Raw genomic sequence first — 26,489 nt, 5'->3', positions numbered from 1 at the left:
CAATCTCCCCCTTTTTGGTCAAGTTCATAATAATGCTGGCCTGGCATCTAGGAGACCATAATGTTGGCTGACTAGGAGAGAAACAAACTCCCTGTTGATTCAGGCAACAGTAGGCTCGATACAGCTGGGAGAGGGTCTTACTAGAGAGGAAAAAATGCTAAGGCACAATGCACTATGTGCAGGAGATGGGGCAGAACGTTGACACTGGGGGGTGACAGGTGTAGGAAAGAAAATGAGCTGGAGGAGCTGAGTACAACAGGGAGTAAAGAGACAGTTGTGGGAGGGGAGATGATCTGGAGGAGTGGGTAAAGGGGGTATATGCTGGAGGGAGCAAAGTACTGGGGCAGGCAAGGGGTAAGGCGATGTAGTTAGGTAAGGGGTAAGGCGATGTAGTTAGGTGGGAGGAGGGAAAATGGGCTGAGAGAGAATGTAGAAAGGGGGAAGAGAAAGGGTCGAGGAAAGTGAGCTGAAGCAGAACAGTATGCGGGTTTGTGTAGGGGGTAGGAGAATGATCTACCACTTTTAGGGCTTGCGGAGTTTTAGTATTTTTGTGGGGTTGTTTTCAATTTCTGTCATTTGTAGAAAACTCTGCACTGATGTGGTTGTGTAAGAAGTCCCTTTCCTATAGCTCAGAGCTGTCCTTGGACTCAGTGAAGTGATAAATGAAAACCACTGAAAAGGCAGAAGCCCAAGTTGCATTATACATGCACTCTTGGGGAAAATCTGTACCAAAACTTTAAAAATTAGGCATCTTTGACCAAGAAATTTTCTGTTTAATTTAATTAACTGCTCAGGGACAGTGGTGATATTTTTATAAACTTTGACACATACAATATGCATATCTGTCTTCTTTGCAGCCCCATCAGCAGTCACCACAAACTGGGCTTGCCCAAAACACTGGAGCACAGTCCATGCGATTCCTAGCCGAAATCTTTATTAGAGGGTAACAAGAACAAAAATCTCCCCCCACCCCTTCCAAACAGATTGCAAACAATAATACAGTACCAGATACCTATATCTCTGGGAGCCATTTGGCACTGCCTACTTTGAAACAAAAAGTGATCTTTCAAAAAGAAGCGCCAAAGATTCCCATCAACAGCAAAGCCAACAAGACCAGGTAAAGTGATGCTAATCTGTGGTCCCACATCAGATGCTGACAATGTAATTCTCCCACAGGAGCAACTAATGGCATGGATGTGCCACCACAATATGCAAAAATTCTCCTCTTTTAAAAATCAATCTTCACTAATAACCATTTGGAAAAACAAGCGGAGTCATCGCTTCCAGTTCAAAGTACATTTAAATAAATGAGACTCCCAAACGTTCCAAACCCATAGGGGAGGGGAATAGTGTACGAAGTCACTTCCTATAAAAACTGCCATTTGAGCTTGCTTCCTGCAGAGGATTTAGAAATTAGGCTTGTGTTTCTTCACTTCCACCATGAGGTGATGAATATTGATAAGTTCAGAGCGCACAGGTAAGTGTTTGAAGGGTGCCTGGGACAGCACCTTATGAAAACGGTGATAATATTGAATAAGCTGCGTCAGCGCCCCCTGCAGGAGAAAAAGGAGAGGGGTTATAAAAAATGACACAATTCTGAACAGGAGTGCTTTTGTAGGGCTGGCCCAGTAGCTCATTTTTATTCTGCAGTCCTGGCTATCCCACAGCTAAGAACTAATAAAAGGTGACTTGATTTAATAACTGTTTCAAGACACCTTGTTGAGATTTACTTGGACTGGTGAAAGAGTTGGTAGACAAGTTAAATGGATTCTCACAGGCTGAGGGACTATTTTGTGACATATGACTAGATGATCCAGGGGAGCCTAGAGTTTATTAGAGATTATTAACTGTAAGTTCATCACTTTCTGCCCTCTCCCAGCAGCATACATTCGTGGGGAAAGAACCTCATCTCAGTATGATTACCTGGATAATGCTGGTGCCGTTCTTGAAGTTGGTAAAGGATCGCATTACATCGTGACTCAGGTTTTCCACCGACTGCTTCCAGGTGCCAGCAAATCCCCGCACCAGTTGAGTGACGCGTCCTGAGGAGAACAGGGACAGGGTATAATCCCAGGGGGAGGAAACGCTAATGAGACACTCCCCAACCCAGAACAACAAGGTAGAATGACCTATGGAGGGGGAGAGATGCCAAATACCCCCTCCTCAGCATAGAAAAACAGTAAGGAGTCCTATCAAGGGGATCAGACATCACCCCCCCCCGCCCTCCTCAGCACAGAACAACAAGATAAAGAGGCCTGTGGAGGGGAGAGACGCCAAATACCCCTCACCCACAAAAAAAAAAAATGCATTAGGGAGTAACAGGTGAGACTGGTTATATGGCCTGTCCTGCAGGCAGCGTAATCCCCCTCAGCAGACGTCAGTTCAAGAACGCATCCCGACTGTACACTTCAAGACATAACAGACAGACTGTAAGGCCCAATACACTAAGCATTTCTCTCCTTAGACAAAAAATGGCAACATCAGTGGACAGATAATGGCTAAAGTGAAAGGACAGAAGAGTGAAGCTCACACTTGTCCCCTCCTACCTTCCTCATTCTTCAACCTCTCCAGCAGCCCCTTCTCTATCAGCGATTCTGACTCTTTTACAAATGCAATCATACCTCCGAAGGGAGGCGACAGGATCTCCTCGATAAACTCCTACAGAGAGAGACAGATGGACCCTCTGAGATTTCTAAAACTTAATCAGAACGGTCGCCTATGGAAAGTAGGAGACACATCCCAAGCCACTAACCTGAGTGCGAGCTGTCAGCAGCTGCTGGAAAATCTCCACCTCCTTGCTGTCATCCACAGCTCGCTCCTGAGAGGAGGAGGCAGAAAGAAAAGTTTATTTATTTGGATTTAGCTTATCTTGAGTACTACTGAAAAGATAAGTTACGTTAAGGTACACTGTATTTTTCTGTCCCTGGAGGGCTCACATCTAAGTTTGTACCTGAGACGATGGAGGGTTAAGTGTATTGCGCAAAGTCACAAGCACAGTGGGATTTGAACCCTGGCTGCTCTAACCACTAAGATACCCCAACACTCCACCCTAGGGTTTACTGTGGCATACTGGGAAAAGCAGAGAGAATACATTGTGAGAAAAAGTCACAGAGAGACATAGGAGATCTGTCTGAAACCAGAACGTCATGCCTGTCTCCCCCGACAGAACCGGTCCCTGTGGGCTGCTGCTGCCTCCTCTCGAGCATCAGTAAGCTCTCCCCAGGCCTACCTTAACAAGCCCTGGTGGCCTAGTGACTTCTTTGGGTGTTCTGCCTGTTGTCCCAGTAAGAACATAAGAATAGCCATACTAACCCAGTATCCAAAAGCAGAACTGAAATTCAGTCAGCTTCTAGAAGAGGAATTGGGGAAAAAAGGAGCAGCAGACAAACGGATGCTGCTCTTACCGTCAGGACGCTCAACATCATGTCGTAATTATTGATGAGGAAGATAAGCTGCTCCTTCCGAGAAGAAAATTCTGCAGCCACTCTCAGCACAAAGTTTTCCACTTCTACCTGCAGGGAAAAGACGAAGGCTCTGTCACGTTTGGAGAGCAGCACCGCATGTCTGCAGTTGTCCCAGCTGGAGAGTCTTTAGCTGTTCTAGCAGTGGGTGTATGTGAGGAGAGTAAATACCTGTAGCTGTCCCAGCAGAGCGTTTGTCTTCTCGTTAGGATAGGTCTGGTTGATGCTCACGATTGCAGAAGAAAACTCTGCGTAGCGCCTTGTGATCTGTAAGGGAGAAGAGAAAGATTTGAAACAGGACACCGAAGGAGACATGTAGTGTTTCTCCTCCAACCCATGTCCAGGACCGGGGGTTCTGCTCACATAGTGTGGACGGGTATCCAGGAATCCCAGTTTTTGGGGGTCCGTATTTCGAATGCTCTGGATGTTCTGTTCCAGGATAAATTCAAACCTTGGCCACAGCATCTCAAGCAGTGTGTCCCAATACCTGCAGCAGACGGACAGATTCATAGAATAAACATAGGGAAATGACCCCGCTCTAGAGGTGGTAATGACTGGGGTTGGGATGGAGAAGAACAATCAGAATTTGAAGGAGAGGAGGGGAAAGAAGATGGGATGAAGGAGGAATTAGAGCAAAGGAGGGAGGGAATGACATCACTTGTCCATGGCGGGGATGTTCCTCTTCGTCATGATGGTCTTGAAGCGGAGGATGATGTGAATGCACAAGAATACAGCGATGCTGTCATAGCAGTCCGAGACGTAAGTGTCCATGTGTTTCTGTGAGACATAGAGAGGAAGAGAGAGTGCTCAGTGCCAGCTTGTACGTCCACGAGATACAGAAAACATGACGACACTAACTTTCACGTTCAGTGTGATGCAATGAGTCCGGGTGAGTGAAGGTACACGAGTGCAGTCTATGAATGTACACATGGGATTTACCAGAAACATAGTGAGTGATTTCCCCATGATGCTATTGAAGAGATCCTGAGCCGAATTGCCGGTCACCATGAAGAAGTCGCAGATGAAGAGATATTCTCGGCAACTGTTGTCCAAGAGAGCATAATGCTGGCTGCGGAAGAGAGACTCAAAAGGGTACTGGGGAAGCGGTGGAGCAAGGGAAGAGAGACAGAGAGGAGGAGTGGAAAGGATAAGGGGGATAAAGTGGATTTTTAAATGCCCCCTTTTGAGCAATTAGGTTTATTCGTACTTCAGCCCTTATTTGCATGTCCCAGGTCTTTGCAATGTCTCTTTATTAATCTGTTGTGTTACTCATTTCTGCCTCTTATGTTTTGAATTTGTTTTTTTGTCTGTGTTTGGCTAATTGTCAAGATGTATGTGTAGTTTTTCTTCAACACTAAATTGCCATGGTGTTACTTTTATATTTTCAGTGGCGGTATATCAAATGCTAAATGTGCAAGGAGCAGGATAGAAACAGAATTAGTTACTGCATCGACTGCAACATAGGGAATGGCCAATTGACCTTCTAGTCTGTCCAGACTGCTAAGGAAGCATTCCCGCTGCAGACACTTGATTGCCATTAGGATATTATTCCTTATCCATAAGAAAGTAAGAAAAGGCGTGTTGAGACAGCCTAAAGTCTACCAAGCCCAGTATCCTATCTCCAGTGGTGGCCAGTCTGACTCACAAGTATCTAGAATATCCCAAAAGTACCGTATTTTTCGGACTATAAGACACACCTAGGTTTTAGAGGAGGAAAAAAAATTTTGAGGCAAAAAGTGTGGCGGAGATCTGCTGGAGGACCACAGGTTGTGCAACACTCTTGAAAGGGGACATCAGTTTTGCACAACCTGTATGGCTCTGCAGTGGAATTTGTCCTCCCCTGTCATCCATGTCCAACGATTCTCCTCCCTCTCCTCCATGTGCAGCAATTCTCCTCCCCTCCCCATGTGCACCGATTGGTTCAAACCCCCGCCCACCTGCCTGTCCGCCCTCAGCTCCCCGACTTTCCGTTCGTGCAACCGTGCACCCTGCTTTGAAATCTTTAATTTACATACCCGAAGTCGCGGCGAACCAGCAGTAAGTAAAAGCAGCAGGCAGGCTCGCCTCCTCGTCGCTCCCCTTCCCTCTTAGCGCGTCCTGCCCTCGCGGAGAGGAAGTTACATCAGAGGAAGGCAGGACGCGCTGAGAGGGAAGGGAAGCGATGAGAATGCGAGCCTGCCTGCTGCTTTTACTGCTGGTTTGCCGCGACGTCGGGTAAATTAAAGCTTTCAAAACAGGGAGCATGGGTGCACGAATGGAAGGGAGCAGGCAGGTGAGCGCGGGGCCCTATTCGGTCGCAACGCTCACCTCGGCCTAAACCAGCTCTGGCCACCCCCCCCCCCCCCCCCCCCCCAGCGAGCAGGTACGCTACATTCGGACTATAAGATGCACCCACATTTTCCTCCCAAATTTGGGGGGAAAAAAGTGCATCCGTTAGTCTGATAACTCATTTGCAGGGATGGGCAGTGGTGGCAGTCGCTCTCCCAACCAGGCCCACCGCTAGGAGGTCGCAAATAGGGCATATGCCCTGCCCAAACCTACCTCGAGCTATAGGATGCATAGGCTGAAGACCAGCTTTTGGGCTCCCTCCCCGGTTTCTGCCCTGAGCCTCTCAATGTCTGTAACACCAGCCCTGCTCTCAAATCTACCTGGCTAATAGTTTTTTTTATGGACTTTTTCTCCAGGAACTTGTCAAAACCTCTTTTGAACCCTACCCTTAAGCTTTGTAAACTGCCTTGATCCGCTCGCCGGAATAGGTAGTATATCAAATCTGGAATAAATAATAAACTATGTAGGTTGCCTTGACCAAGTCTCTGCCAACAGATCCCGCAGCCTAATTAGGCGCTTAATGAAAAAAACCCCCAAACCTCTATGCAAAGGCGTAGCCAGGTTTTAATCTCAGGGGTAGCAGACTTTTATAAAATAGGCACCGATTGGTGTCAGCTAGACAGCAGTGTCTGTGTTGTTGCTCAAGGACTGTGGCGGGCACTGATTAATACAGGCTGTCTCTGTTGCGTCCTGCCTACAAGGAAACAGTAAGTTACATCAGGAGGCAGGACACAGAAGAGGTCCCTGGACTGGCCAGAGCAGGCAACCTGTCTTCTTAACTACAAAGTAAAAATATTCAAATCGTGACCATCACCTCAGGAATAGCACACACATTCCTTTCACTGCTAGACACCTTGTTTAAATCAGATGGGCTTTTGTTTGTGTGGTGATTCTACAGGATGTGGAGACCACTAGTCTTCAGGATTTTTATTTTGGTTGACAAGGACCACCAAAGACGGCCCTTGCCCCAGAGTGGCTGAGCCTACTTTCAAATAGGGCTAGACACTTTGCCATTCAGGTTTTCAGGCTATCCACAATGAATCTGCATGAAAAAGATTTGCATGTAATGGAGGCAGTATATGCAAATCAATTCATGCATATTTAATGTGGATATCCTGAAAACCTGACTGGCAAGGGGGTACTCCAGGACCAACTTGGGAAATGCTGCCCTAGAACACAAAACTTACCACCCCATAACAGCCCTAACCCACCTATGAAAAGGCAATGCAATATATATTACACTGGGTTCTCGAGCACCAATACCTACTATTAGGAAACTGGAACAAGCTGCACTGTTACATATTCCTACACAGACACTACATGCTAGCAGAATTCTTCACCTCAGTCACACATGCAGAACATGAACAGACCCTCATCTATATAACATGAGTAGCCATACTGGGTCAGACCAAAGGTCCATCTAGCCCAGTATCCTGCTTCCAACAGTGGCCAACCCAGGTCACAAGCACAAGCAGAAACCCAAACTGTGACAACATTCCATTCTACCAATCTAATACAGAATAGGGAGCCACAAAAACAAAAGTTGAAATAGAGACTCCCCTCCTCTCTGCCCAAGAAAACCAGACTCTATAAACAGTGGAATACTGGTAAAAAGAAACAGAAAAGCATTTTCTCCTGTACTTTGCAAAATAAACATAGAAAAATGTACATTTTACAAAGCAGGTACATCTCAGTCCTTTCAAAGTATTAAATAAAAATAATGTTTTTTTCTACCTTTGTTGTTTGGGAATTTGGCTAGTTCCAGTTTTTTTTCCATGTTCCATGAGTCAGCCTTACAAATTCTTTTCCAAGCTGGCCTTTCCATTTCTTCTCTCTCCTCTTGTCTTCTTCCTTTCCTTCTCTACATCTATTTGGCACTGATCTGTGTTACCATCTTTCCCCTTTTCCAAAATTACCTCTTTGTCCCCCATTTCATCCCTTTTCACGTCCCTATCTCCTCCTCCCCTTTCCAATATTGCCCTCTCTGTGTCCCTATCTCCTCCCCACTTTCCAGTAGTGCCCCTTTATGTCCCTATCCAATCTCAGTTTTCCCTTCCCAGTGAAGCCGTCATCGCCATACTCTCAAAACAAAGCAAGCAAACCTATGAGCTGCTGCATCCATGTTGTCACTCTTTATTGTTGGTAGCATTTGTATTTAATCTCACTTATATTTTCAAACATGGCAATTTGTGCAGTATACGGATGTACACAGAAAAAGTATAATAACAGAACGGAATATAGGTAGAGTAGTAATTTGTTGTAAAACGTAATCAGTGTGTCATTTGGAGGGGCTAGTTATAGAGGAACTCTAGCACGTGTTATATTCATGCAGAGATGTATTTTCTTCTGGTAAAGACCACTAAAACAGAATATGTAAGCCACAATGAGCCTGCAAATAGGTGGGAAAATGTGGTTTACAAATGTTATAAACAAGCAAACAAACAAATAAATAAATCAATAAATATAAGAAAGCCAATGGACTGCATTAGGGGCTTATAGCCCATTTAGTTATGGGATTTAGTTATGTTTAAACAAAAGAGATCTGCATTAAAAAAATATTTATTTTTATTTATAAAACCACTTGTCCCTGAAACATGCCTAAAAACAGAATAATCCATTTGTGTATCTAAAATGTAAATTCCTACAAATGAGATGACGTTAAAATGTGATTCCATGTGCCCCAATGAAAGGTGAGTTTAATTCTACTTCCATTTAATTTCAATATATTCTATCATCTTTATAACACCAGCTTCCCAAGGCAGAATACAACAACAGGATGGATATCCTCACTTAAATCTTGGTCATATGTATTGTATAGAAGAACAGTGAAGAAAAATAAGCACAAACTACAGAGTTTATAATTGCTTTTTCCACCAACTGCAATAATTTTTGAAGCTGTTTTATTTCTCCAGCTTTTAAGGCACTGCCTAATAACAGAAACAGCTTTAGCCTTGTTACGGATCAACAATAAAGAACGACAACGTGGATGCAGCAGCTCATAAGTTTGCTTGTTTTGTTTGGGGTGAAGGCAGTGACGATGACGGCTACGCGGGGGAGTGGAACCACATTAACCAAATTGGCTTCCTTGCTTACTTACTGGACTAGAAAGGCTCGCTTTCACTCGTCTATTAAACCTCCTTGGGCAGGTCTCCCCCCAGAGTCTTGCATCTTTCTCCCTGTTTCTTCTGCTGCCTGTTGTCTCCTGTCTTGTGTTGTCATTTTTACTGCCCTGAAGAGTTCTCCCTCAGCACCGACGATTCAGTCAGCATTCTGCCAGCGTCTGGGCTTCTCCTCAGGCGCATCCCGGACTCCCGCCTACTCTAACGCAACTTCCTCTTTTCCGCAGAGGTGGGAGTGAGACACGCCTAAAGAGAAAGCTGGCAGAAGGCTGACTGTGCATCGCCGGTGTCGAGGGAAAACTCATCAGGGCAGTAAAAATGACGACGCAGATGGGAGACAGCGGGCAGCAGAAGAAACACGGGGAGAAAGATGCAAGACTATGCGGCAGGCAGCAGGGAAAGTTATTGGCGCATAGGCGCCATTTTTTCAAAAATCTGTTTGGGGGAGCGGGCTGTGCTCCACCTAGCTACGCTTCTGCCTCTATTATTTGTTTTCAATCTGCTGGTTGATAGTTTCCTGGAATGTCCTCTTCTTTAGTGTTGTTTAAATGCTGTCCCCTATTTAACCATTCCAGCCTACTCTTGATTTGATAAGACTGGAAAATACAATATAACAAAGTATAATCAAAACAAATACAATTATATAAACATCATAAAATCAACATAATAAATATATACAGTGGGGGAAATAAGTATTTGATCCCTTGCTGATTTTGTAAGTTTGCCCACTGACAAAGACATGAGCAGCCCATAATTGAAGGGTAGGTTATTGGTAACAGTGAGAGATAGCACATCACAAATTAAATCCGGAAAATCACATTGTGGAAAGTATATGAATTTATTTGCATTCTGCAGAGGGAAATAAGTATTTGATCCCCCACCAGCCAGTAAGAGATCTGGCCCCTACAGACCAGGTAGATGCTCCAAATCAACTCGTTACCTGCATGACAGACAGCTGTCGGCAATGGTCACCTGTATGAAAGACACCTGTCCACAGACTCAGTGAATCAGTCAGACTCTAACCTCTACAAAATGGCCAAGAGCAAGGAGCTGTCTAAGGATGTCAGGGACAAGATCATACACCTGCACAAGGCTGGAATGGGCTACAAAACCATCAGTAAGACGCTGGGCGAGAAGGAGACAACTGTTGGTGCCATAGTAAGAAAATGGAAGAAGTACAAAATGACTGTCAATCGACAAAGATCTGGGGCTCCACGCAAAATCTCACCTCGTGGGGTATCCTTGATCATGAGGAAGGTTAGAAATCAGCCTACAACTACAAGGGGGGAACTTGTCAATGATCTCAAGGCAGCTGGGACCACTGTCACCACGAAAACCATTGGTAACACATTACGACATAACGGATTGCAATCCTGCAGTGCCCGCAAGGTCCCCCTGCTCCGGAAGGCACATGTGACGGCCCGTCTGAAGTTTGCCAGTGAACACCTGGATGATGCCGAGAGTGATTGGGAGAAGGTGCTGTGGTCAGATGAGACAAAAATTGAGCTCTTTGGCATGAACTCAACTCGCCGTGTTTGGAGGAAGAGAAATGCTGCCTATGACCCAAAGAACACCGTCCCCACTGTCAAGCATGGAGGTGGAAATGTTATGTTTTGGGGGTGTTTCTCTGCTAAGGGCACAGGACTACTTCACCGCATCAATGGGAGAATGGATGGGGCCATGTACCGTACAATTCTGAGTGACAACCTCCTTCCCTCCGCCAGGGCCTTAAAAATGGGTCGTGGCTGGGTCTTCCAGCACGACAATGACCCAAAACATACAGCCAAGGCAACAAAGGAGTGGCTCAGGAAGAAGCACATTAGGGTCATGGAGTGGCCTAGCCAGTCACCAGACCTTAATCCCATTGAAAACTTATGGAGGGAGCTGAAGATGCGAGTTGCCAAGCGACAGCCCAGAACTCTTAATGATTTAGAGATGATCTGCAAAGAGGAGTGGACCAAAATTCCTCCTGACATGTGTGCAAACCTCATCATCAACTACAGAAGACGTCTGACCGCTGTGCTTGCCAACAAGGGTTTTGCCACCAAGTATTAGGTCTTGTTTGCCAGAGGGATTAAATACTTATTTCCCTCTGCAGAATGCAAATAAATTCATATACTTTCCACAATGTGATTTTCCGGATTTAATTTGTGATGTGCTATCTCTCACTGTTACCAATAACCTACCCTTCAATTATGGGCTGCTCATGTCTTTGTCAGTGGGCAAACTTACAAAATCAGCAAGGGATCAAATACTTATTTCCCCCACTGTAAATATTTTAAAAAAAAACCAACTAAAATACAAACATATAAACATGAGGTCAGATAAAGGCCATATGACCCATCCAGTCTGCCCATCCTCTGTAACCCCTAATTCTTCCTGTTCCTAAGCGATCCCACATGCTTATCCCATGCCTTTTTAAATTCTGGAACAGTCCTCAACTTCACCACCTCCACCAGGAGGCCATTCCACGCCTCCACCACCCTTTCTGTGAAATAATACTTCCTTAGGTTACTCCTAAGCCTATTCCCTCTTAACTTTGTCATATGCCCCCTCATTCCAGAGCTCTCCTTCATTTGAAAAAGGCTCTCTTCCTGTACATAAATGCCCTTGAGATATTTAAATGTTTCTATCATGTCTCCTTTCTCCCTCCTCTCTTCCAGCGTATACCTGTTGAGGTTCATAAGCCTGTCCATATAATTTTTGCATTCAAGACCGCTTACTAATTTCGTAGCTGCCCTCTGGACCGACTCCATCCTGTTTATATCTTTCCATAGGTGCGGTCTCCAGAACTGCACGCAGTACTCCAAATGAGGCCTCACCAGAGACTTATACAACGGCACTATCACCTCCTTTTTCCTGCTGGTCATTTCTCTCTTTATGCACCCAAGCATCCTTTTGGCTTTCGCAGTCGCTTTTTCTACCTGTCTGAAAGCTTTAAGTTTGTCAGACACAATCACCTCCAAGTCCTGCTCTTCCTTGACACACTGAAGCACTACACCCCCTATACTGTACCATTCCCTTGGATTTTTGCGACCCAAGTGCATGACCCTGCATTTTTTGGGATTAAAACTTAGTTGCCAAATATCAGTCCATTCTTCTAGCTTCGCTAGGTCCTTCCTCATGTCATTCACACCCTCCAGGGTGTCCACCATGTTGCAGAGTTTAGTATCATCCGCAAAGAAACAAACCTTACCAGACAGCCCTTCTGCAATATCACTCACAAAGACGTTAAAAAGAGCCAGCCCTAGGACCGATCCCTGCGGTACTCCACTGACAACATCCTTTTCTTCAGAGCAAGCTCCATTTACCACCACCCTCTGTCTCCTACCATTCAACCAATTTTTTACCTAATCCGTTACTCTAGATCCCACACTGAGGGCACTCAATTTATCAGTCACCTGTGCGAAACCGTATCAACGGCTTTGCTGAAATCCAAGTATACGACATCAAGCACCCCTCCCACATCCAACTGTTTGGTCACCCAGTAGAAGACCATTAAATAGCCATTAAATAGCACCCTACTCCCACAGTCTAATGTAATCTATTCTTGAACGTGTCACATCCACTTTCTCCCAAAAAAGGGTCCATAAGAGAAACCAGTTAAACACTTCGATAAAAAGCTTTTCAGTAATTATAACAATATTGTTGTACTTAAAAAGGAAAACATTACAAAAACTATTTCTGAACTTAACCCTATTCGACCACAACATCACTCTGTATTTGTTTCTTTACCAGAGATGGCGAACGCCATTACGGTACTATGCAACCACATTGAGCCTGCAAATAGGTGGGAAAATGCGGGATACAAATGTAACAAATAAATAAATAAACAAATATTTATTAAAGAAGAAGATTGCTGTAACGATCAACCAGGCTTTATGTTGCTTGCATGATTTCATCTAATTTGACTCCATTCTATGGTCCAGCAGAAGCTTATTCCAAAGGGTAGGGTGCCATGCAGTAAACAAAACTCCAACAGACCCTTTTGCTGGCAATTCCAATGCACTTTGCACAAGCTGAGCCCTAACCAGGTTGGTTTCTGGGGTATTACAATCTGCTGATTGCAAGGCCTGCTGGATCATTAAGTCAGGCTTCCTTAATCTACACTTTATTGTGTCCTCATCTCTCCCCTTGTCCCTGCTCCTGCCAAAAGGTGGGATAGTTCATGTTCTGGTGTTTGAGCACCTGCCTCTCTACTGGGAACCAGCAAAAGTCAGCCACAAACATCTAGGTTGATGTGTCCCTCCCTGCTCCCAAATAGACTCACCCTAACATCACTCTTCTGTGCCGTGTGCGGGACAATGATCGGTGCCTCCAACTCCGCTGACGTTATGATATTTGCTCGATTCCCCACTGTGAAGACGGTGTTGCGGTTCTTCAGCGAGGGTTTAGAGAAGAAGCGTTGGAGAGTGAAAGAAAAGCAAACTGAGGCCCTCTGATGGGCTTTTCTGTCCAGACCACTCAGATTAAAACATCTAAATCTTAACGTCAGCTGGCACAGGTGAGGGGACACCACCCAGGAACTGCGGGTTGCCCTTACTGCATCGTAACTGTCCATGCCCATTCAGATTGTGACTTTTCATTAAACACAATCCCCACCCCCCCTGAGAATCTGAGACCTATTCTACTCTATTGCTCATATACCGCCCATTTCTATATCAAATTCAAGATGGTTTACATCATTCTTCATTCCACCAAACAGAAGATACAACAGAAATTACAGCTTCAATTAATTTTGTAAACCACAAGGAAAATGAGTTTTCAAAGCTCTTTGAAAATGAAAGAAAAAAGAAGAAATTAGGTCTTCCCTGAAAATTTTCTTTCCATTCGTCCTTCTCTATCTCCATCTGCTGGTTGTCGGACACAACTATCCCACAGGTTCAGGAATAGTGGGAAGGTACTTAATGGAAGGTATACATCTGATCTGAATAGGGGAATGTCATTCCAAAGAAAGTTCTAGCTGAGATGGGCATGGACATTAAATCCACTGCCCCCCCCCCCCATCCTCAGGGAACCTGAGACCTGAATGGGCATGAAAATCAAACACCCTCCCAACCCGAGACCTGAATAGGCACAGACAATGAAGCCTTCCTCAGAACAGGCCTGGATGGTGCGTTTGCATGGCCCATTCACAGTGCGATAGGGACAGGAGAGAGGAGGTGGAACCTAGGCCTCTAGTAAAGGATGGACTCTGGAGTCAGTCTCTACAGAAAGCCTGCTGGGAATAGGGGGGTGAAAGGATATCTTTTTTTGCTGTGTCTTCTACTCCCATCAGGTCATCCTTTTCAGCCACTTCTTTATACTAAAATCCAAATAAAAGAAACAAGTTACTCACAGGACAAACCCACAGCGAGCAAGAGAGAGACAGACATGAACACACAGAATGGGAGTGAGGGAAAGTTAGATGCAGATACAGGATGACAAAGAGACTGTCGGGAAAATTACACAATGGGAGTGAGGGACGAGAGAGATCCAGGGTGACAAAGAGTCTGACAGAAAACTGCCCACAGAATAAAGGACAGGCAGGCAGTGACATGGGTCCTCTCACCTGCACTTTCATCAGACGGCTGGTGTAAGACTTGAAGTAGGAGAGGTAGATTTTGCTCATGGTGTCCACGTACTCATCACGGATTTCTTTTGCCACAGACCGTTCGTTTGCCAGCAAGAACTGGTAGAAAAACCTGTCAAGAATAAGAAGATGGAATGGGCTAAACTAAAGCAATACTGGCAAGGGGTGGGGGAGGCTAAGGAGGGACTGTTATAGGTTGATGATTGTTAAAGCAATACAATATTATGGTTCTATTTGGAATTGAACAAATGAATAAACGTTTAAAAAAAAACCCTTTGAGGTAAGAAGTGGAAATCATCAGGGTTAATGTGGTGATATCCTTCATTGCTGGTATTCGGGATATATGGATTTAGTCCTTATGGCCAGTGGAATATTTATTGGGATTTATTAACCGCCTCTATGAAGAGATTCACCCAAGGAAGTGTACAGCAGGTACAGTTTAACATCAAACTTACAATTTTGTTAATAGCATAACAATAGTAAAATGAACAAGTATAAACATAAATAAAAACAAAACAGGAAAAGTTGAAAACAGCAAATTGAAACCTAATAATAGGAATAACATGAAACAGGATCAAAAATAGACACATTTAACAGCACTGAAATTCAAATAACAGAAATATAATACGATGTAAGCGTAATAGTGATGGAATATCTAATAAGCACACAATTAGAACATTCAAATAACATTGCTATTTATTTATTTATTTATGTATGTACATATGTATCCCACATTTTCCCACCTATTTGTAGGCTCAATGTGGCTTACAAAGTGCCGGACAGCTGTTTGCAGACTCCGGAGTAATACTAATGCTTTTCTACAACTTACCACATAGCTGAGGGGCCAAGTGCAGATATATAGATGGGGAGAAGATCATGGTACAGAGGCAGTTGGGATAAATAACTACAGGCAAGTTCTTTGTACAGTTAATTAAGATATAAGAAATACAGGAGATCTCACAGACGTATCCATGGGCTAAATGCTACAAGGGATCTTGCCCAGAAGGACCCTGCAATGTAGTCCTATGAGATCCCCAGAAGCACAAAGGGCAGATATGGAGGCCTGATGCAGTCCATGGGTCCTATAGCGTCTGTGGCGCATAACATACAAGGAATAAAACAGTTTGCATCCTCCTGTGTGATCAAGGGGATCTTTATTAGAGAGCACAACTCAGAGACTGGGGGGAGGGATCTTGCAAATTATTCATAGTCTTTGTACCGAGTTACCAGACTAACCTGAACTTGAGCAGTGCATTCTGGGGGATCTGATAGTTGGTCATTGGCTTCCGGAAAGAGTAGATTTTCTGGAGGATAAACTCTCTGATTTTGTTACTTGCCTGAAAAGAGACAAAAAAGGCCTCTGCTTAAAAGGAGAAACGCTGGCACAGATGCCGTGACACAACGGCAATGTTAGGCATGCCCACATACACACGCAGCAGCCGTAAGCCACTCTATACCTTGATCTTCAGCCGGTCCAGGGTGTCCTGCACATCGGCACAGGCCATGGTCTCCCTGAACGACTGCTCCTTCACATAGTTGATTTTATTATTCAGCTCATGTAACTGCTCCAAAAAGCTTTGCTCCGTCACTGCCGTCTCCAGGATCACGCTGCAAGGACGAAGAGATTGGGCTGCTGAATTTCTTCTGTCCCAGGACTGACTTGAGTTCCTCCATCCTCTCTCCCCCTCTTCCATACCAAGTCCTTCTTTATAATGTATCACCTGATACTGATGCCCAGTCCCCTCTCCCCTAATCCCAGTACTGGCTGTGTCCCTCCATCCTCTTTCCCCTTCTCCCATACTGACTCTCTCCCTATTCTGGTTTCCTGGTGCTCAGTCCAAGCATCCCTTCTCTCCTGATCCCAGTACTGATCTCTCCCCACCCTGTATCACTTGATCCTGGTGGTCAGTCTCTCCACCCCTTCTCCTAGTGCTCGGTTCTTCTGCTTCCTTTCCCCTGAGCCTCGTGTTGTGCCCCCCCCCCCCAAACACACACCTGATCATGGTGCTGGGTACGACCAGCTCATCCACCAGCTGGCTGAGTTCACTACGCACAGATTGACGGTTCTTCAGTTTAATATTCATGGCGATGGACTGCTCCTGCAGGGTCTGAATCTCAGAGCTAATACTGCTGAGGTCACACTGAAAAGTGCTAAGCATCTGCTCCATGCGCTAATGAGGGAAAGTGGGACAAATTACACACAAACGGATGCACAGAGCCCACACACACTAAATAGTGGGGGAAGGGGCTGCGCTCCCTCACTGGGACGAGCGGCGGAAGGGGCTGCGCTCCCTCACTGGGACGAGCGGGGAAAGGGGCTGCGCTCCCTCACTGGGATGAGCGGGGGAAGGGGCTGTGCTCCCTCACTGGGGTGAGCGGGGGAAGGGGCTGTCCTCACTTGCACTAACGAGTGGCTGTATTATTTGTAGCAGAGGGAAATAGGACATATGTAATCTTGTTTTGAGAAGCACTGGGCTATCTTCCCCCATTCCTCGAATCAGGGACTCTGCTTTCTCCTTACCTCAAGGATAGCATCACAAGCTGTGATCTGGTTATGCAAAGATGTGATATTCTGACTCTCTTTAATATCTGGAGTATAAATGCAGTTAAGAAACAAGAATAATACATGAATACACAAGCAACACCAGCGTATGTACTAGTGAAATTACTTACTGTAACAGGATTTCTCCATGGAAAGCAGGATAAGTCAATGCACAGTTGAATGATGTCACCACTAGTATATGCATGACTTAACCTTCTTGTCCATGGAATACGTAGATATCCTGTGTGTGGCTATAAGAACCCATGGAAGGATACAATCCTTGATGGATGCGTGCTCAATATGCAGTAACTCCATCTCCACCTGCTTTGAATACTGCCGGAGATCCACGCCCTGCTCACAATAAAAAGAAACAATTTTACTAAAACCACAAAACTATCTACACAGCAGGATTTAGCTACCTGGGTTCCAAATGGTGGCACTCGATACCAAAAACCATAAGAAGCTCCACAAATCTCCAATTCAGAAAAGAAATGAAAAGCTACCTCTTCAAAAAATTCTACAGCTAATCACAAAGATATTGTCACCTTCCTTTGAAATCTACCTCTTCAAAAACTATATAAATAAATATCACCAAAACTCTACAATTGAAAAGCTACCACTACCTTTTCCTCTTCAAAAACTCTATGAATAACCACACGAACTATAGATGCCCTCTCCACATTGCACAACACTATTGTAACTCCACCAAAATGTAAATTGTAAGCCACTTCGAACCGAAACTTGTTTTGGGATAATAGCGGGATACAAGAATGTATAAATAAATGAGGGAGGGTTCTCAGGCTTCCATTGCTGAGAAGCAACCCAAAGAAACTGAGGCCAGTAGAGACAATCCTTGAGGAAAAGAAGCCAAGCCAGCAATCCAAAGCAAACAGGAAACTACAACCAGTACCCCACTGCCCCCTGCCCCACTTTTAAATAAAACAGCATCTGAGAAGATTGGTTTTTTTTCACAACAAGACTGTACAGAGTGCTGAAGCACAGTGGCTTTAAGGCACTATGTACAATCTTGATGTGAACAGCTGACCTTCTCAGTGTTTTACTGTGCTGACGTGTGATTTATATTGGTGATATTGCTCCATTATACCAGCAACCTATTTTATGAGATTCTATAGACCCCTGATGCAGGCATTTGTTTGCTGAAACACGGCCGTGTCTGGTCATCTCATTTGTGCTGTTCACGCTGGTTAGAATAAAGACTGCCTGTTTTCAAAGAAAAAGAAGGTTCTTGATTCTGGGATCAAGGAGGACTGAGGATAGACTGATGATGATGATACTACACTGAGAAACCTACCGTTTTCAAGGCCTCCTTCACCAGTTCATCTTCCAGATTTGCCTGTATGTGAACTAAGAATAATAAATAGATATTGAAATGTAGGTAACTATATAGAGTCATACCATGAAGATGGGGTGACTAATGTGTCAAGCAAGACAAGAACACTCACTGTCCACTTCATCCAGGATAAACTCATCTGAGGTGAGGTCCAGATCACCTAAATTTAGATTCAACGCCTGCTCTCCCCCATCACCAACTGCCTGCAACACAAATACATCATATAGTAACTTTCATTCTCCCCTCTCCCAATTTTTGTTCCTCCTTTTTAATTTTAATCCTTTGATCACTAGCATGCCTTATATAAATAAACTTTGGCTGTGTGATGGGATTAAGGCATGAGGAATGGACAGGTGGGAGTGGAGGGAGGCATCAATGATGGATGAGATAAAAGTAGTAGAAAGGAGACTTTTGAGGTGGGTGAAGAGAATGTAAGATAAAGTGGCAAGTCAGCTCCTGAAACTGTAGGGTGAGGTGGAGGAACAAGTGAGCTTTCGGATGGGATGTGGTGGCTGATGATGAAGGCAGAGCACAGATGAGGTGCAGGGACAAGTGGTGATGTACCCTTGAAGACGACCCTGCACTACTAGACCTATGCCCACCAGGATACAAAATAATACATATAACAGAACCAAAAGACGGGGAGAAAGCATTGAAATAATATACAAATCCTCCTTCACAGCAGGACCTGTAGCTAAACACACTCAGAATAAACAAACATCTAAGCAATAGGGTTGCCAATAGTAAAATACCAATAACTACATAAATAAAATAATTCCCTTATAGTGTCCTCTGATCACAGATACATTTTCGTTTCAGCAGAATAACATAATATTACAAGGAAGGTGTGATATCTAGGGTGCACAATGCCAAATTACTTTTGAGGGAATGTAATTATATTATAAAAAAAGAATATATAACACAATATTACTTTTAAGGGAGCGATATACTGTACAGTTGTGCAACTGTGTCAGAAGGGACAGTGGGAGTTTAACACAATATTACTTGGTGGACAGTAACGTTATTCACAAAAGGAGGTAATATAATATTACTTTAACGGTGGGTGATGTGCCCTTCCCGCAATCCTTCTCCTGCTGCTGCTTCTCTTCCATCCCACTGTGGGTCACCTCACCGCCGTACTACTACTACTGTCCTGAGACCAGAGAACAATAAAGTCCCAGCAGCCGGCCAACCCGGAAGCGAACGCGCGATTATCAATACAGCTCTTCTACGTCACGTTCTTTCTCTCTTTCTCAGCCGGAGTGGAAGGGGTACCTCGTCTCGAACGAGCGACCTAGCACCGGCAATTATGGTAAAATACATATAAGCCGTCGTTCTTCTGGGTTCCGCTGATGAAGCTCCAGGGACGGGTCTTTAGCGGTGGTGGTCCGGGTCGCTGTGGCGTTTGAGCACGAGCGCTGACTGCTCCGGCGAAGGCAGGCGACCATACCATTGGCAGCCACGAGACGGGGAACGCTAGGGCTCGTGTCTGGTGAGGTGTAGTGCGCCGGCGCGCTAATGGTGGCAGAGTCGGGGAGCTCCCGGCGTTCGTCCATGGGATCCGCGAACATCGGCGCGAGGGGGTGCCGCAGTGGTCCAGGAATTGTACCGGTTGCTGCCGGGGACCCTATGATGGGAATGTAGGCGTTATTTGTGTGCTAAATAGTCGGAGCTTTCCAAAACAAATTATTTACACTGGTAGGAAGGAGGCCTCTTATGCAGTGCTTACAGCACCCTTTTACATGAAAAGCTGTGGGATAAACTTTTCATTAATTATAATAATTGACTCTTGGAGGTCTCAGTCTCAGTGAATTTATAAAGCTTAGTCCACAATTTTTCATGTGATCTTTTTCCTATTTGGGTATATGATTTATATTTTGGAAAGCATTTAACTGTTTTGACGGTGATATACTTTTGGCTGACTTTGCTGTGATTAAACGGAAGGATTTTTTTTTTTCTATTTTCTGGGGCAAGCTTATTTTAACTATTTGGCTGTTATATATTGGGCTCCATTTACAAAGCCACAATGTGCAGATTGCTACAAATTCCATAGGAATTGGATGGGCTTTGCCACATTTGGTGTGCTTCTAATTGGTAGAGCAGCATTGTAAAAGGAGCACTTTATTATTTTTTTTTAACATACAAATGGTTTTCCTTTAAAATTCAACCCAAAAGTTTATAGTAAAAAGTGTTCAACTTGTGAAAGGGTCCTGCTGAAGGGTACATAGGCCATTTTTTTTTTTTTTTTTTTTACATTTGTACCCCACACTTTTTCCCACTCATGGCAGGCTCAATGCGGCAGGCAATGGAGGGTTAAGTGACTTGCCCAGAGTCACAAGGAGCTGCCTGTGCCGGGAATCGAACTCAGTTCCTCAGGACCAAAGTCCACCACCCTAACCACTAGGCCACTCCACCACTCATTTTGTCATTATAGGAGACAATGGTGCTGAGGAGAGCTAGAAGCTAGAACCAGCCCAAAACCTGCCGTAAACCCACCCAAAAACCGCCCGCAGCCAACCCCCGCCTCCCGCATCATTAGCCCCGCCCCCGACGTCACCTCTATTGGACCAATAGAAGCCCCGGCAGCGGGAAAACCGGCCAATCGGCAGCCGCGAAAACCCACCCAATCCCGCACCGCAGCCGCTTGAAAACCCGCCCAAATCCCCACAACCCATGCGATGAGAAAATTCCCCGCAGCCGTTTCCGAAAAGCCGCCTAATTCGGCGGCTTAACCGCAACCCTGGTGACAATGCTGACAAGGGTGATCAAGTAGTGTAGCAAGTGAGGAACAGTGCAAAAGAATTTATTTATTTGTTGCATTTGTATCCCACATTTTCCCACCTATTTGCAGGCTCAATGTGGCTTACATAGTGGCAGACGCCAATACCGGCATGAACAGATACTTTGAGGCTCATTTTCAAAGCACTTAGCCTCCCAAAGTTCCATAGAAACCTATGGAAGTTAGCCTCCCAAAGTGCTTTGAAAATATGCCTCAAAGTGAGGTTATGACAGACTAATGATAAGAATCGATAGACATATCGGGGGGGGGGGGGGGTCAAGGGGAAGAGTAGGTTATGTCCAATATGAACATTTATATTGTTACTAGTAAAAAAGCCCCGTTTCTGATGCAAATGAAACGGGGGCTAGCAAGGTTTTCTTCAGTGTGCATGTGGGAGTGTGTGTGTTCCTGCCCTCTCTCCCCTCCCCCTCTGAGTCCTTCATTGTTACAGAGAGAGCGATTTCATTTCCTGCTTTGCTGTTTTCCTTCACTGTTTGTGTTAGAGAGAGAGCGAGGGCGGGGCAGACACTCATGGGGAAACCGGATATCTCTCCCCCTTCACACTTCTGGTTGGAGGCTTCATAGAACGTTGGTGTTGCCTTTTATATATAGAGATGTTGCGGGGTTAGGCATTTAGGTTGAGTCGTTTGATATTCCTGTTTGAACAGGTAAGTCTTTAGGAGTTTCCGGAAGATTAGGTGGTCGTATGGTTTTCACAGCGGTCGGAAGCACGTTACAAAGTTGTGTGCTTATGTAAGAGAAGCTGGATGCATAGGTTGATTTGTATTTAAGTCCTTTGCAGCTTGGGTAGTGGAGATTTAGGTATGTTAGTGTTGATTTTCTTGTGTTTCTGATTGGTAGGTCTTGAGGTCTATCATGTATCCTGGGGCATTGCCCTAGATGATCTTGTGAACCAGGGTGCAGATTTGGTTTAGTCAGGCTGATGTACACCAAGATTGAAATCTTTCACTTTTTATAGTTTTTATAACTTCTTTCCCCCTTACGTGTGTTCAGTTATTTACCAATAACGGTCACTGGCTTTCTTTGTACTATTCACATCCTTTCCAGGTTAGAGGCAGAGTTTTGCTCTGAGCCCTGGCTGGGTCTTGAAACCTATTGGAGCACATCCTGTGCCCTGGAGAGGGCCTCGGTTTTGCTCCCAGATATCCTAAGGAAGTATTACTTCACAGAAAGGGTGGTGGAGTCGAGGACTGTTCCAGAATTTAAAAAGGCATGGGGATAAGCATGTGGGATCGCTTAGGAACAGGAATAATTAGGGGTTATAGAGGATGGACAGACTGGATGGGTCATATGGCCTTTATCTGCCTTCATGTTTCTGTGTTTCTATTTGCAGCTTATGGGGGCTGGTGCTGAAACTCGCCAGTGCTTCTTTGCTTGGAGCTGGGCTAAAATATAAAACAAGACTGGACAGAGACAACCACAAAACACTAAAATAGAATAACGCATTAGCCAAACACAGCCTGGAGCAGCCTTACAAAGCTTTGATAACTAGAACCAGCACTTTAAAATTCAGATCAGCCTCAATGGAAAGCTAGTGTAAAGATTTCATGATTGGGACTTATTTCCAGTCATTAACCTGCCTTTTTGACAGCCCAGTTAATAGATTACAGAAATCCAGTGTAGCGTGAAGACAGCTGGTGCTGCTGTAGTTCTTGGAAGGATACTTATGATTTATAAGAGGGTGGGGAGGGAAATGCAGGAGGTTAGTGAGAGGAGAAAACAGCCCATTTTAAGGATTTTCTGCTCTTTTCTATCCCACAGTCTCTCGTAATTCCTGAGAAGTTCCAACACATTCTCCGTGTGCTCAACACCAACATCGATGGGCGCAGGAAGATTGCCTTTGCCATTACTGCCATTAAGGTATGAAAGGACACTGAGCATCCGTAGTTGCTCTGTAATTTTGAACCTCCCGTGTTCCTTTAGTGTGGGCTATTCATCCCAAGTAGGAACCATCATTAACTGACCGGCTTCAAGATTCTACAGAAGGTTTCTGCTGATGGGAAAGTTAATATTCTTTGTACTGCCGCAAGCCTCGGGGAGGCATCACACTGCTAAGTACATAAGTATTATTACACTGGGACAGACTATCAAGCCCAGAATCCTGTTTCCAACAGTGGCCAATCCAGGTCACAAATACCTGGCAAGATCCCGAAAAAGTTCAATACATTTTATGCTTCTTATCCCAGAAATAAGCAGTGGGTTTTCCCCAAGTCAATTTAATAATGGTCTTTGGACTTTTCCTTTAGGAAGCCGTCCAAACCTTTTTTAAACCCCGCTAAGCTAACCGCCTTTACCACATTCTCTGACAACTAATTCCAGAGTTTAATTACATGTTGAGTGAAGAAACATTTTCTCTATTTGTATTAAATTTACTACTTTGTAGCTTCATCGCATGCCCAATAGTCTTAGTATTTTTGGAAGGAGTAAACAACGATTTATGTTTGTTGCAACATGGAATGAGGAATGTTTGATCTCGCTTCCCTTTCAGGGTGTGGGCAGACGTTACGCACATGTGGTGCTAAGAAAGGCCGACATTGACCTGACAAAGAGAGCAGGAGAGCTGACAGAAGATGAGGTGAGGTTCCAGCTCCGTTACCCTCTAGAATGGGGTCTGCAAGGCCGAAGTACAGACCCAGTTGTGAAGCATTTTCTTGCTAACTTTTCTTTCCCTTACAGGTGGAGCGAGTTGTTACCATTATGCAAAATCCTCGTCAGTATAAAATCCCTGACTGGTTCCTGAACAGACAGAAAGACATCAAGGATGGGAAATACAGCCAGGTGAGATTAATGCTTCATTCCCTGGAGTCTGATTCCAGTAATCCTAAAGCTGCCTCTCTGTTCTCGCTCTCTGATTTCCCCCACCAATTAAGTATTGGTTTATGGGCTACTAAACCAGCAGCCACAGGAAATTTGTCAGTCTTGCTTCCTACAGTATTTTTCTATGTTTTCTTCTGAGTTTGTAAGATTATTTCCAGTAGAAAACTGTCGCTTGGTTTCTGCATTTATTGTGATTTTTATATTATGGAAATTTCTGTCCTATGGTTCCTGTGAGCTCTTTCTCTGCACTTTCGCCCTTGTTCTGTGTTCTGACGTTTTTCACTCCCTCCTACAGGTTTTAGCTAACGGTCTTGACAACAAACTCCGTGAAGACTTGGAACGGCTGAAGAAGATCCGTGCTCACAGGGGTCTGCGGCATTTCTGGGGGTGAGAGCAAGGGGCCTGGTGCTAAGGGAGGGGATTCTATGAGCCTTCAACTGTGATCTGCTTCGTACTAATGACCTTAACAATGGGGCAGTCAGCAAGCCATTCTAACCAGTGGGAATCCGGCATGGCTTTCAGCTCAAACCTAACTGGTGTGATTCTGTAAGTGCATGTCTGCAGACTTGTATGTGATCTTGAGGTGCGAGAGATCTTGTAATTGAGAGGCCTTGACCCAGAAGAGTGATGAGAAGAGGTTGATCTAGGATGCACAATCTGTGTGCCCTATTTATTTTCTGGTATCTGCTCTCAGATACCAGAAAATCCCCCATAGCAAAAGATTTTTCTGGTCTTTTCCAGGATTCTGTTGTGTTTTTGGCCTCAATCCCCTTTTAGTGAGGAAATATTTCCTGTTCCCCCAGTCCTCTCTCCAATCCCCCCTCCAAAAAATAACTTTTCAGCATTATATAACATCTTCTTTTCTAATGTTTCTGCTCATGAAGGGTGTTTTTTTTTTTTCTTTCTATATTTCCACCTTTTGTAGTACTTGAGTGTCTCTCACATCCTCTTCTCCTCTTGGTTTTGATAAGTTGGTTTAAGTTACAGGATGTTTATTTTATCTTTGTGTATTTTTGTTGGTGATATTTAATCCACTTTCTTCTTCTCCCACAGATTACGTGTGCGTGGTCAGCACACAAAGACCACCGGACGACGTGGTCGCACAGTTGGTGTGTCTAAGAAGAAGTAATATGTTTGGCCTTTTCCAATAAAACATATCTGAAAAAAACAGATTTTGTCTCCAGTGTCTGTAGTTGCTGCCCTGGGATTGATTTGAGTCTCTCTATCTAGCTTGGAGAGAGGTGCAGGCACATGTATACAAGGACAAATTTTTTTTTTTTTTTTTTTTTTTTGGGGGGGGGGGGGGGGGGTCCTCCAGGTACATTAAGAGCTGGTAGGCCTGTGCAAATATACCTACAGGAACAACGAGGCTGTGTAACTGATGACAGATCATGCAATGTTTAGGGGTTTTTTTTATATCAATTTCTGAAAGATTAACAGAATGATGCATTCTGATTGTGGCATGTTAGAAATCTGAGATGGTTTTAGTAGAGGAAAAGAAACGTTTTCTAGTTGGGGGGGGGGGGGGCTGTCCCTCTGCCCTTTTAGATCTGGGTCTTGCCCCTGGCTTACCCAAGCCAAATGCCAAACTTCTGGCCCTTGTTATGGGAATGCGATAAACTTGGACTAGCTAGGCTAAACGTCTCAAATCCTGGCTACTCACGTTTTCAGTCTACTGAAGGTAGAGACAGTCTTGTCCCAGAAGTGGGGGTGGTGGGAAAGAGCAAGTTCCAAGGACTTACAGGGCCCTTCAGATTACCAGAATCTGAGGACTCATGTAGTAGGCTCCATACTGTGTGAACTCCATTGTAATTAAGGGTACAGCTGTTGAACCAGTGTGTGGCTGACTCATCCTGCTTGTCCCTGGAAAATAGGTATTTTCAATAGAAGTAGTTTTGAGCACTTTTCCTTCTGGTTCGTAGACTTTTGTATGTTGTGGTGGATGAGCAACAGATCTGCTGAGTAAATTGGGTTGTGTACCTGTAACAGGGCTTCTCCATAGATAGCAGGGGAATGTAGCCAAACTCCTTGGTGACATTGCTGCTGGAGTCTGCATGGGCTACTCCTGTGCTGCCTTGATCTTCAGTAGCAGCCATTTTGAGGCTGGAGCCAGCGTAGGCAGGAGCAATTCTGAAACTCAAAATGGCTGCTGCTAACTTTATGGACAATTTTGCCAGACATTTTGATGGGCAGGGGGTGATCTGGGGATCACACCTGCCTGGGTTAGGCCCCCAAAACACTAGGGCTTTATGGTAGCCCTAGGTGTAGTGGAGGGGGTTTTGCATTCAGCTCACAATGTACTGGTATTTTTGGCCAAAACGTGGCTGAATCTAAAGTTTGGGATGGTTTTGGCACCAAAACTGGAAGTCAGTCAGCCTCTACCTAGGAAGCATGTTATTCATTTTTGAAGATATGGTTCTCGTCTCTAAGAAATGAATTGCGTCCATCATTTTCCAGTCTCAGGGTGAGTTATGAACTGATCTTGAGATAACTTCCTTT

The 26,489-nt window shown here is 44.6% G+C and overlaps 2 protein-coding genes across 2 annotated transcripts; one reads left to right on the top strand and one right to left on the bottom strand.

The window, feature by feature from the left end:
• Positions 1-437: 437 nt before the first annotated feature.
• Positions 438-19,504, bottom strand: VPS52 (VPS52 subunit of GARP complex). The gene is made up of 20 exons (XM_030197222.1): positions 19,426-19,504; positions 18,486-18,576; positions 18,335-18,387; positions 17,298-17,373; positions 17,002-17,069; positions 16,476-16,651; positions 15,938-16,088; positions 15,717-15,817; positions 14,460-14,592; positions 14,156-14,213; positions 13,179-13,312; positions 4,401-4,556; positions 4,120-4,238; positions 3,825-3,948; positions 3,633-3,728; positions 3,405-3,512; positions 2,753-2,818; positions 2,547-2,658; positions 1,924-2,042; positions 438-1,553 (listed from the first exon to the last, which is right to left on the bottom strand). Exons 1-20 carry the CDS (start codon positions 19,483-19,485, stop codon positions 1,407-1,409), a joined length of 2,148 nt encoding a protein of 715 aa, XP_030053082.1. The 5' UTR covers positions 19,486-19,504; the 3' UTR covers positions 438-1,406.
• Positions 19,431-25,162, top strand: RPS18 (ribosomal protein S18). Its single transcript, XM_030197225.1, has 6 exons — positions 19,431-19,685; positions 22,935-23,033; positions 23,662-23,748; positions 23,850-23,951; positions 24,286-24,377; positions 25,044-25,162. Exons 1-6 carry the CDS (start codon positions 19,440-19,442, stop codon positions 25,117-25,119), a joined length of 702 nt encoding a protein of 233 aa, XP_030053085.1. The 5' UTR covers positions 19,431-19,439; the 3' UTR covers positions 25,120-25,162.
• The last annotated feature ends 1,327 nt before the right edge of the window (positions 25,163-26,489 follow it).

This window comes from Microcaecilia unicolor, chromosome 3, assembly GCF_901765095.1.
Source record: "Microcaecilia unicolor chromosome 3, aMicUni1.1, whole genome shotgun sequence".
NCBI classification, from domain to species: Eukaryota; Metazoa; Chordata; class Amphibia; order Gymnophiona; family Siphonopidae; genus Microcaecilia; species Microcaecilia unicolor.
This window is presented reverse-complemented; position numbering and strand designations above follow the sequence as displayed.

Bases quoted from the DNA above. Each gene is read 5' to 3' on its own strand.
- VPS52 (XM_030197222.1), bottom strand. From the start codon at position 19,485: ATGGAAGAGAAGCAGCAGCAGGAGAAGGATTGCGGGAAGGGCACATCA. The intron at 17,374-18,334 runs GTAGGTTTCTCA...TATTGTGAGCAG, and splicing joins TGAAGGAGGCCTTGAAAACG to GGCGTGGATCTCCGGCAGTA. The intron at 2,819-3,404 runs GTAAGAGCAGCA...TCCTCCTCTCAG, and splicing joins TGATGTTGAGCGTCCTGACG to GAGCGAGCTGTGGATGACAG.
- RPS18 (XM_030197225.1), top strand. From the start codon at position 19,440: ATGTGCCCTTCCCGCAATCCTTCTCCTGCTGCTGCTTCTCTTCCATCC. The intron at 23,749-23,849 runs GTGAGGTTCCAG...TTTCCCTTACAG, and splicing joins GAGAGCTGACAGAAGATGAG to GTGGAGCGAGTTGTTACCAT. The intron at 24,378-25,043 runs GTGAGAGCAAGG...CTTCTCCCACAG, and splicing joins GGTCTGCGGCATTTCTGGGG to ATTACGTGTGCGTGGTCAGC.